Here is a 12,790-nt window from a genome sequence, read left to right as displayed (position 1 = left end):
CTTTTTTGTGTGTGTGCAGGACAGTGTTAAGTCCTACAGGGGAAATAAAGCTCAAAATAACATAGTCTTGTACTTAAGGAGCTTACAGGCTATGCTAATGTCAAAAGAAAAGCTTTTACATGTACCTCCAATTTTTTCTGGTATTTTTCACATTCCAACTGACACTGGGTGAGATTTCTTGCAGTTTCTTCTTGTAGAAGTTGAACACGCTCACATTCAAAAGACTTTAATTTACTTTGATGGAGAAATTCTGTCACTTTGCTTTCCTCACTAAGTTGTAGTTCTCTGTATCTGGACGAAGTAAAACGGTTAGAAAACCTCTCCAAAGAAACAAGTCTCAACAATTTATATAAACATAACGTTACTTCTACTTCTCCCATCCCCCCTTCCATATTTACAAAGTTAGTAATTTATATCTATTTAGTAAAGCTTTTATAAATAATTTAGATAAGCAAGTGTATGGACTTCTGTAAGTCCAGAGCACATACCATACCAATTAACTTCCTTCATTCCTCCCTTATTTCCTTTCATCCATTCAAAAATAATATTGTCTATTATTTTTTTTGCAAGTCACTTAAAAAATAGAGAAAGTTTCACTTATAGTGCTTAGAATAATTTTATTTCAACATATTTCATAGGTCTTAATTTTACAACATTGTTTCCAAATATATTTTGCTCTAAGTTTAAATAATGTCAGATGCAGAACATGAAATATGTACATTAAACTGCAAACTTGTGAAACACTTGTAAAATAAATTTTTACATTAGTAAATATCATATATATTTGGATACTATGAGAAAACATAATGTAGAAACAGTAAGATAAGAACAGAACCACGAGTAGTCTATTATAGCACAAATAAGGAACATTTTCGTCATCCCAGGTATAACTAATAATAAAAACATTTTCATTTAACCTATGAATCACCACATATTATAAATTTGAAAATACTTCAAGTTGATTATGTCCTAACAAAAAGTAAAACACAGATACAGTACGCCATTTCAGGGAGCTATGATGAACCCAGGCGAGTGCCAGATATGGTATTAAAATTCATCTACTCAAAGATCTATTGAGTTAGTCACTACATTTCGTAATTGACCTACAATGATAGACAAGGCATTGTTTTTCCTCTTAAGGAACTTAAGATATCTCTGGTAAAGATATGCAATTAAACATAACAATTCAATAGAGTATTAAAACTAAACCAAAGATAAAAAAATCAAAACCCATTGCCGTTGAGTGGATTCTGACGCACAGCGACCCTACAGGACAGAGAAAAACTGCCCCGTAGGGTTTCCAAGGAGCAGCTGGTGGATTCGAACTGCCAACATTTTGGTTAGCAGCCTCAGTTCTTAACCACTGTACCACCAGGGCTTGTGGAGTATGAAAAGTGCTTCAGTAGGGTAATCTCTAGGTTCAATGGGAACATACAGGAAAGAGATCTCACTTGGTTTGTGTAGGTGTGTGTCTGGATGTGTAAGACAGCAGGAGGCATAGGTGGAAGATGTTCTAGAGAGAAGAAACAAGAGCACACGCAGGCAGCGAAGCAGAAAGTATACCTGCTATGCAAAACTGTTTTGTTCATAGTATCTCATTTAATCCTTACAACAACCCTATTAGGCATTTTTGCAGAAACTATGAGAAAATTGAGGCTCAGAGATGTCAAATAATTTCTTTAATCAGGAAGGAGCTGTCTTAAATTTCAACATGGGACACAAATCCAGATGTTTGATTCTACAGCAATGGTCTTTCCACTATTATGTGACACTCTTAGCTGTTATTTCTGAGGTCAGATAAAACTTAAGTGTTTTTTTAAAAGGCCATTTCACTCCTATGACAACAATAATAATAACATTCAAAGAATAAGCAGAGAAGACAGGCACTGGGTATTTGCTATAAGCTATTCCACTCTCAGCACTTTTATCTCTGGTAAAAGCATCTCACACTCAGATTGGCAGAAGTTCTGCACAATGCATATTGGCACATGTTACTTAAAATACAGCAAGACTTCGAGGTAAATTTCAGCTTTTGTGCTTAGCTTTTTGGATCGTCCTGGCATTAATTATTAAAAAATAAAACCCTTTCAATTTAAAATTTTATTTAAAAAAAAAAAAAAAAAAAGCTTGTTTATATAGAAAAACAACCATGGATAAAAATATTTTTTAGTGAGACAAAATTCACATACTATAAAATTCACCCTTCTAAAGCATACATTTGAGTAGTTTTTGGTATATTCATAAGGTTGGACATCACCACTATGTAATTCAGAACATTTTCATCACTCCAAATAGAAACTCTATATTCATTAGCAGTCATTCCCCATTCCACCCTTCTCCCAGGCCCTAGCAATGGATAATCTACTTTCTATCTCTATGGATTTGCTTATTCTGGACATTCCATATAAATGGAATTTAGTATGTGCCTTTTTCTGTCTGCTTTGTTCACTCAGCTTAATGTTTTCGAGGTTCATCCATTGTTGTAGCATGAATCAGTTAAGTACTTCACTCCTTTTTTATGGTCGAATAGTATTCCATTATATAAATTTATTACATTTTGTTTATCCATTCATCAGTTGATGAACATTTGGGTTGTGTCTATGTTTTGGCTATTATGAAAAATACTGCTATAAAATTCATGTACAAGTTTCTGTGTGGACATGTTTTTTTTTTTCTTGGATACACACCTAGAAGTACAACTGCTAGATCATACAGTAACTCCGTGTTTACCTTTTTGAGGAACTACCAAATTGTTTCTAAAGTGGATACTTTATTTACATTCCCACCAGCCATTCACGAGGATGGTGATTTCTCCACATTTTCGTCAACACTTGTTATTGTCTATCTTTTTGATTATAGCCACATTAATAGATGTGAGAAGAAGAAAAGATTCTTTTATTAAAAAAAATCACTCATTCAATACTTTACTCACATGAAAATATCCCTGTACTCCATGGGGCAAGTAATTTCACAAATATAAATTTGAAAACAACCCCTTTTTGTACGCTAAACTATGGAACACACATAGACCACATTACTGAAATAAATTTTGGATAAGATATTAGGACGTGATATTGATCTTTAAAACAATTTGTTTTGAAAGGATTAAACTGCAGGTTTTGCCTTTCTATGGATTCAGGACAGCGTGGGTGATCCTGAAATCAATGCCAACTTCAAGTAGGAAATTAAAGACTTAGATTTTAGCTTGACCTGTTCTTCTTATTCATTACATGGCACTTGAAAGTTACTTTTAGCACCAATATTCTTCCTCTATGTTGGAAAGTTAAAGAATAATAATATAAATTTGAGAATACCAAGACTGATAAACTGATGCTTCTATAAACCAAATAACTCTAAAGGACTACTCTATTCCCATGTTGTTTTTACGGTGAAAAAATCTGCTTCAAATCATTATGCCTTTGTAATACTTATAATTATTTTAATTTGTTAAATGGACCTATGAAAACATGCAAACATCAGAGCTATAAAAGTGGCTCTAGCAGTGAGGCGCAGATGAAGACAAGAGCATGGCCTGACAGTTTCAGGTAACTCCCTCTTACTTGTTTTGCTAGATTAACATTTTACTTTGTTGACTCAGACTTCTCATCTCATCTTCTTAATCTGAGTTTCTCATTGAAACTAAATCTGTATTATTCACACATTAACAATTTTCTGCTTAACATTTTAATTCAGCATAATAACCTTAAGAGGTCACATTTTCTATAAAATTAAAATATAATGAGAATTTCCAATCATTCTTACAACCATTCCATTCCAGGTCCTATATTTGGCTAGATTTGTCTTCACGCTACATTTGTAACTGTCTTTTCATTTTCATAAAGCCCATCTATGTGTTTCACCGCACTTTAAAAATAATAATATGAAGTCTTAAGATGCACTGTTTCCTCTGAAGGAATATTCACTGCAACAGAGATTTTGGGCTGGAAGTAAAACAAGAAAAAATACTAAAAGGTGAAAGGCAGCTATCATGTAGGGAGTTATAAAGAAGTTATTGATCCAGAAGAAGTGCTCTCAGGCTACAATGAATCAAACTTCAAGCAGCATGTTCTGCAACACTGAGAAACAACCACAGGAAGACAACCATAAGGCAGTCAGTTCTCAGAAAGGGGAGAATATATTTGAACAAAGGCACTGCATAAAATATTAAATAACGAGGGCTTTTAAAATAATACCAGCAGTCTTCACATACACAGTGTGACAACAATAACATGCAAAGTATAAGCAGAGAAGATAGACATTAGATATCTGCTATAAGCTATTTCACTCTGTTGTTACACTCTGATGTATATAGTTTATTCCTAACTACTAACAAAGTTATCCTTGAGTAAGAAGGTCAAAGACCGATATAATTATTAACTTTTTTATTTTATCCCAGTTTTTTATTCCAATGAGAAACGCTTGATCTTTGATTTCTGATCTTTGAATTTTGTTCACACACACACACACACAGTTCATGGCTTCTTCAGTGTTAAACCGGGCTTTTATTCTGAACCTAGTTATCTAATCTCATTTGGTAGAAAGGCATTCTAGGGCAAAATACCCCAAAAGTACTGTATTTAGTGGTCCTTACATTAAGAAGTTTGGTTCAGTGTGGAAGTAAAGCAGTATAGTGATTGAGGCAAGGCATTTGTCTGCATGCAGCAGGACAATTATTTGTAGATAAAGAGTATGGGATGCAGGATCCTGCTCCATGTAAGAATGGCAAAAGAAGCTCAGCAAAGTGACAGGTTCTTGAGTTACCAGTATTGGTTCAAGGAAGGATTTTTAGTACTAAGGCATTAAACAGATTACCTGGGCAGAAAGTGCTGGAAGGGACTCTAGGTCAATACGGAGAGAACACTCCAGCTTAGAAGAATACATCTGATCAAGGAGTCTTGGCTGGGCCACTAAACCCAGTAAGGAAGTGGGGCAGAGGCTGCTGATAAACTTTCTATGCTTGAAAGGTATGCTTTCAAACAGAGGTGGGTCTGAGTCGCCAAAAAGGGAGCCACCAGTGGATTCAGCTGTGGGAAACTGAAGGTGACAAGGACAGACGCTAACATTTCTAATGAACTGGGAATTCAAACTTGGTTACTTAGGTGGGATACCAATTCCATTTTATTTTGGTATCTCCAGTTCTTCTTTCTCTCCATTCTTTTAAGAACGCCTCACTAACTGATGTTCAATTCTATATGAATTACTCATTTGGTGGTGCTAATAACTAACCACACCTTCAACTACTCTTTGCCTGTACTATTTCCAGATCCCTGGGGTAAGAACTCATTCCCTTTCTTTTTAAAGAAAATTTTGGTTGTGTTTCTTGACTCATACCACATGTATTTCTAGGCCTATATGGTATGTTCAAATGTCTCTGGATAACTCACTGAATGACAATTAATTGAACCTTAAAACTAATGTACTCCAAACAAGAGAAAAAGATTCCTGTTTCTTTTGATTTTGTGACTTTATTTAGCTAAGGAAAAGCTAATTAATCTTAATTATCTAAAGATTATTTTCTTGCTTACAACAGTATTGTATTCCCTACACATTTAAAGCACAGTAAGTATGAGGTGCCACAAGACCTTTGATAATATTTTTTACTAAAGTATATTTTTTATTTCTTACTTCTTTAAAAACTGCTATTCCATATATGGCTAACTTTGCATTAACCAGAATATTTAATTCCTCAACATCTAATTTATTTAAAAATATTTACTGTGCATCTACAATGTGCTAGATACAATATGCTAGATACTAGTAGATACCTGTAAACACAAACAGCATCACTACTGCCAAGGAAGTCACACCCTAGTGGTGAAAGGCAAACAAGTGTATGTGATAGTAAATACCAACAAGTGCAAATAATAATGACAATAAAGCAGAATGAGGGAACAGAGAATGTTAGCGGTATTAGTGGTGGTGCTATTTTAGAGAGGTTGGGCAGGGAAGCAATCTCTCTGTTAAGGTGATATTTGAGCAAAGACACACACACCAGGATTTACTAAAATCTGTATTTTAAAAAGCTTGTTAATTAGAACATATTTACCGAACATCAATCACAGTCAAGATTTATATAATATACATTCTCCAGTTTAGAAGCAGAGATACAATGTCAGTCTTCAGGGAACAGAAATCCTTTACACAAATGAAACTTAGTATTTTAAACCAGTAACTAAAATTATAAACCAAAAATATACTAATAGATCTACTAAAGAGCTTTCTCTATATGAACTGCAACTAAAAGAAGACTGAATTTTTAACAAATAAATTAGAGACATTAAAATGACTGCTACCATTTCAGAGGATTCGGGAAATATACACTTATTTAAACACTTATGCTATTGTATAAAAATAGTTTGAACTCATTTTCATTTTGAGGTAATTAATAAGCCACACAGAAACCCTGGTGGGTAGTGGTTAAGAGCTACGGCTGCCAACCAAAAGGTCAGCAGTTCAAATCCAGCAGGTGCTCCTGGGAAACTATATGGGGCAGTTCTACTCTGTCCTAAAGGGTCGCTAGGAGTTGGAATCGACATGACAGAAGTGGGTTTGGTTTTCGGTTTGGTTAACAAGCCACACTAAAAAATGTCCTTTTACTGTTTATAGTTAACAATGTCTTTAAAAAAAAGTCTCTTAAAATTTTATGCTGACTACACAAGCAATACATATTATAGTTTTAGAAAATACAGAAAGAAAAATATGAACTGTAAGCCCCCAAAAGCAACTGCTCTTTATATTTGCATGTATTTCCTACTCTTTTTCTCTATACTATTAAATATTCTCAAATTTATTTTCAATTCTATAAGTAATTAATTTTATTCATTTTTTAGGATAAAAAAACTTCAAACACTACAAATAAAGATTTAAGGTCACTTTATCACCACTCTCAACTTCATTTCTCCTCTCAGAGATAATCACTGTTACCAATATTCTGTGTATCTTTCCAGGTTTTTTTTTTAAACAATGCATACATACTATATAAAAAGTATATAGCAGGCTTCTTTCTGTTTGTTTTAAACAAATGGTATTATATCATACATACTCTGTAGCTTACTTTTTTTTTAACTTAAGAATATGTCTTGGGATCTTCCTATGTCTGTATCTCATTCTTTTTATTTGCTACATAATAGACCACAGTGTGGACGTAGTAATTTAATTAATTCCAAGTTGATGAACATTTAGATTGTTTCCAATTTTTTATTCTATACAATGCATCAAAGGCAATCCTTATCAGTGCCTCCACGTGCAAAAGTCAAAAGTCAATGTTTCTCTAAAAAGACAATGAAGTGAAACTGTTAGATCAAAAGATTTTAGATTTCAATAGATACTGTCTGTTAGCGAGGGTTCTCTAGTGAAACATATCAGTGATAGATCATTTTCTCTACATATACTGGAAACCCTGCTTGCGTAGTGGTTAAGTGCTACGGCTGCTAACCAAAAGGCCGGAAGTTCACATCTACCAGGCACTCCTTGACAACTCTATGGGGCAGTTCTACTCTGTCCTATAGGGTCGCTGTGAGTTGGAATCGACTCAACAGCAAGGGGTTTGGTTGGGTTTTGGTACACATATGTAAATATAGGGACTGATTAATTGACTAATTAACTTCAAGAAATTGGCTCATGTGATTGTGGGGGGTTGGCAAGTCCAAACTAAAAAGGTCAGGTGACAGCAACATTAACGAGTGAGGAAGTTCTGGTAAAATGTCTAATTATACTTTGGAGGGAGAATACATCTTACAGAAACTTCTTGTTTCTCTTAAGGCCTTCAACTGATTGGTTGAGGTCCACAAACATTATGGAAGGCAATCTATTTTAGTTTTAAGGTCAATGGCATAAAGGACATCATACATGAAGAAAGCAAAAGGTCATTAAAAAGAAAATGAAGAAAGAAAAAACCAAAATGGGTGTCAGAAGAGACTCTGAAACTTGATCTTAAACATGTTATTGTTGTTAGGTGCCGTCAAGTTGGTTCCGACTCATAGCGACCCTATGCACAACAGAACAAAACACTGCCCAGTCCTGCGCCATCCTTACAATCATTGTTATGCTTGAGCTCATTGTTGGAGTCACTGTGTCAGTCTACCTCGTTGAGGGTCTTATTCTTTTCCGCTGACTCTGTACTTTGCCAAGCATGATGCCCTTCTCCAGGGGCTGATCCCTCCTGACAACATGGCCAAAGTATGTAAGACGCAGTCTTGCCATCCTTGCTTCTGAGGAGCATTCTGGTTGTACTTCTTCCAAGACAAGTTTGTTCATTCTTTTATTCAATATTCCTTGCCAACACCACAATTCAAAGGTGTCAATTCTTCTTCTGCTTTCCTTATTCACTGTCCAGCTTTCACATCCATATGATGTGACTGAAAATACCATGGCTTGGGTGAGGCGCACCTTGGTCTTCAAGGTGACATGTTTGCTTTTCAACACTTTAAAGGGGTCCTTTGCAGCAGATTTACCCATAGACCAGCTAAAGTAAAAGAATAAATGATGAAGTAAAGAGCTCAACAGATTTCCAAGGGCGGCTTGAGAAGACAAAGTAAAGTATTGTAATGACATGTGCAAAGACCTGGAGATAGAAAACCAAGAGAGAAGTACACACTTGGCATTTCTCAAGCTGAAAGAACAGAAAAAACTCAAGCCTTGAGCTGCAATACTGAAGAACTGTTTGGGTAAAAAAACTGAATGATGCAGGAAGCATCAAAAGAAGATGGAAGGAATATACAGAGTTACCGTCCCAAAAAGATTTGGTTGATGTTCAACCATTTCAGGAGGTAGCATTATATGATCAAGAACTGATGATAATGAAGGAAGAAGTCCAAGCTACACTGAAGGTACTGGCGAAAAACAAAGCTCCAGGAATTGGCAGAATACCTAATGAAATATTTCAACAAATGGATGCAACACTAGAAGCACTCAGTCTTCTATGCCAAGAAACTTGGAAGACAGCTACCTCGCCAACCAACTAGAAGAGATACACATTTGTGCCCATTCCAAAGAATGGTGATCCAGCGGAATGCAGAAATTATTGAACGATAACATTAATATCACTCGCAAGTAAAATTTTGCTGAAGATAACTCAAAAATGATTGCAGGAGTACATAGACAGGGAGCTGCCAGGAATTCAAGGATTCGGAAGAGAACATGGAACTGGGGATATCACTGTGCTGTCAGATGGATCCTGGATGTAAGCAGAGAACACCAAAAAGATGTTTACCTGTGTTTTGCTGACTATGCAAAGGCACTTGACTGTGTGGATCATAACAAATTATGGATAACATTGCAAGGAAGGGAATTCCAGAGCACTTAATTGTGCTCATGTGGAACCTGTATATAAACCAAGAGGCAGTCGTTCTGAACAGCACAAGGGGATACTGTGTGGCTTCAAATCAGGGAAGGTATGTGTCAGGGTCGTATCCTTTCACCATACTTATTTGATCTGTATGCTGAGCAAATAATCTGAGAAGCTAGACTATATGAAGAAGAATTCAGTGTCAGGATTGAAGGAAGGCTCATCAAAAACCTGCGACACAATCTTGCTTTCGGAAAGCAAAGACGACGTGAAACACTGATGAATATCAAAGACCACAACCTTCAGTATGGATTACACCTTTACATAGAGAAAACAAAAATTCTCACAACTGGACCAATATGCAACATCATGATAAATGGAGAAAACATTGAAGTTGTAAAGGATTTCATTTTACTTGGATCCATAATCAACGTCCATGGAAGCAGCAGTCAAGAAATCAAACAACATGCTGCATTGGGCAAATCTGCCGCAAAAGACCGCTTTCAAGTGTTAAAAATCAAAAACGTCACCCTGAGGACTAAGGTGTGCCCGACCCAAGGCATGATTTCAATCGACTCATATGCATGAGAAAGCTGGACAATGAATAAGGAAGACTGAAGAAGAATTGATGTTTTTGAGTTATGGTGTTGGCCAAGAATACTGAATATACCATGGACTGCCATAAGAATGAACACATCTGTCTTGGAAGATGTACAGCCTGAATGCTCCTTTGAAGCGATGATGGCAAAACTTCGTCTCACATACTTCGGACATGTGATCAGGAGGGACCAGTCCCTGGAGAAGGTCATTGAAAAAGAGGAAGACCCTCAAGGAGAAGGACTGACACAGTGGCTGCAACAATGGGCTCAAACATAGCAATGATTGTGGGGATGGCACAGGACCAGGCAGTGTTTCATTCTCCTGTACATAGGGTCTCTAGAAGTTGGATTTGACTCCATGGCACCTGACAACAATTACTTCATAACAGCAACTAGACTATAGTGCTCTACCAAAGAACTGGGTATGATAGCCTAGTCAAGTTGACACATAAAATTAACCATCACACTGTCCATTATTTTCCTCCCAAATGGCTGTATTAATTAAAATGCTACCAGGAAGTGTATAAAATATGGTCCCTCACCAATATTTGATATCATATATAAAAATGTTTACCTATACACATTATACATGAAAACCCTGCCTTTATATAGAAATTTGCTATCCTTTTCCCCGATACTATAATTTATATATTTTCCTATGTTATTAACACCCTTCCATAAATATTATTTTTATTGGTTCCATAATTTTCCATTTGAATTATTCCTCTATTGTTAGACAAGCCTCTCCTCAATTTCTCATCCCAAATAATGGTACCCAATTTATTCATCCATTTGATGCAATGGGCTTTACTCTGGACAATGTTTCAATTTTCAAAAGTAAAATACATTTTTGAAGGAAGACTGTTGTCATAATTAAGGCCTACTCTGAGGACTGTGCTGCAAAGTAACTGAACTGAGCAATAGGCACTGCTGGAAAATATACAACCCCCAAAGATGGCTGCTTTGGTGAAGGAAATTCTCATTTGGGTCCATATATTCTGATGTGTTTCTTTTAAAAAGGTAAACCTGACATATATCAGGGATGTATCTAAAATCACATACAGGCATTTAGAGTTTTATGTATATATATATATATATATAAAATTTTATACCCTGAAGAAATGAAATCACCATAGGTAAAGGTTGTCTGGGAGAGGGAAGGTTAGAGGAGAAAGTCGTTTTTATATTACACGGTTCTACTTAAAAGTAATTTTAGTAAACCAAAAATACTGAACCCGTGGCTATCAAACCTATTCCTACTCATGGCGACACGTTGTGCTCCATAGTGTTTTCTTGGCCCTAATCTTCATGGAAGCCAGTCATTAGGGCTTTCTTTCGTGGCACCGCTGGGTGGGTTCAAACCACCAACTTTTAGATTAATAGGCAGATGTAAACTGTTTGTGCTACCCAGGGACCTAATTTTACTAAAACAAAAAAAACTCATTGCCTCAAAGTAAGTCTATGGTTGGTTAGTTTTTTGACATCTGTAAAAATGGCTTGGGGGCAGTGCCTGGCCTCCTCCAACCCCACAAGGGAGAAGGAGAACCAAGATCAACAGACCAAGGCTGATTCCTATGAGGTGGAGGTCAGATACACCTCCTCTCTTCACCATCTTTACTAATTTTGACACCAACAGCACTCTCTACTGGGTTCGATAATTCACTGCAATGGTCACACAGAGTTCACAGGCCACACTCACGATTATGGGGTTTATTAGGGAAGTAATCGTTACAATTCAGGCTCAAGAATACTTAGGATACAGTTCTTCCATCAGGAGAGCCTCTCCCCAGCTGTGCTCACAGGCACGCCTCTCTCTAGCCCTCGGCTTCTGCCCAAAGGCACTCCACTCAGCTTTCTCTCTCCATGCTCTGGGAAGGCCAACAGGCCATCTCCTGCTGCTGGGTCTCTCCTTCAGGCTTCTTCTTTCTTGGTGGTGGTGGGCTCCTCCTCTCTGCTCTGGAATTGGCTCTCTTTTAAGGCAAAACTGACCAATCCCCTTGGTAGGCCACAACTACCCTATCACACAATCACCTGGGTGGGAGTTACAAGACCATGGCTAAAAAGGCAACATACAAAAGCCATTAATCATACCGCAACATCCTAAAAACAGCTGAAAGATCTCTGAATCCAGAAATAAGGACCCGTTACCCTACCATATCCAAACTACGATTTCTAATCTTTACTTAAAAAAGCAAATAAATAAAACAAATAAATTTTTATATAATTCAGAATATATGTGCATTTATATAGAGGTATATTTTACGTTTATATAAATTACTATCATGATTTACAACTGATTTTTGAAAGGCAGATTTTGTGAAAAATGACAGATCTTCCTTTAAAAATAAATTTTCACATTCCCACATATTTAGTATGCAAATATGACAGCCATTTCTTCAATTAAATCAAATTCTACATCAGTTGGTAAGGAAGGAAGATCAGAAACTTCCTTCACTCAGATTATGTACCAGCTTGATACATTGTAATATGCCCTTCTAGTGGGCTGTGCTTGTTCTCTAGCTGAAAAATCACCTTATGTAACCAGAGAAGTTACTGACAGGATTATGTTGCACATGTCAAAGTTGTGGAGGTAGAAACAGGTTAAAGACCAAAACTAAACCAAAGCCACTGCCACTGAGTCAATTCCAACTGACGGCAACCCTATGGGACAGGGTAGAACTGTCTCACAGGGTTTTCCCAAGCTGTAGGTCTTTATGGCAACAGGCTGCCACATCTTTCTACCCGGGAGCGGCTAGAGGGTCGAAATCTTCGACCCTTTAGTTAGTAGCCGTGCAGTTAACCACTGTGCAACCAGGGCTCCTTATGTTAAGGACAATTGCTATATATTAGAAAATTCATTTGAAATAGTTTTCTTTTTATAGTCACATTAAAATACATGGAAGGT

At 36.5% G+C, this 12,790-nt stretch overlaps 1 protein-coding gene across 2 annotated transcripts in view; it reads right to left on the bottom strand.

The window, feature by feature from the left end:
- The window catches only part of PIBF1 (progesterone immunomodulatory binding factor 1), a 237,629-nt gene that overhangs the window by 133,666 nt on the left and 91,173 nt on the right, over nt 1–12,790 (bottom strand). For both annotated transcript variants that reach the window (XM_049853427.1, XM_049853428.1), the window contains exon 11: nt 126–291. In XM_049853427.1, coding sequence (XP_049709384.1) covers nt 126–291 — 166 coding nt within the window. The remainder of the gene's footprint in view (nt 1–125; nt 292–12,790) is intronic.

Source organism: Elephas maximus, chromosome 14, assembly GCF_024166365.1.
Source record: "Elephas maximus indicus isolate mEleMax1 chromosome 14, mEleMax1 primary haplotype, whole genome shotgun sequence".
NCBI lineage: Eukaryota > Metazoa > Chordata > Mammalia > Proboscidea > Elephantidae > Elephas > Elephas maximus.
The sequence above is the reverse complement of the archived record's forward strand: the minus strand, read 5'-3'. Positions and strand labels throughout refer to the sequence as shown.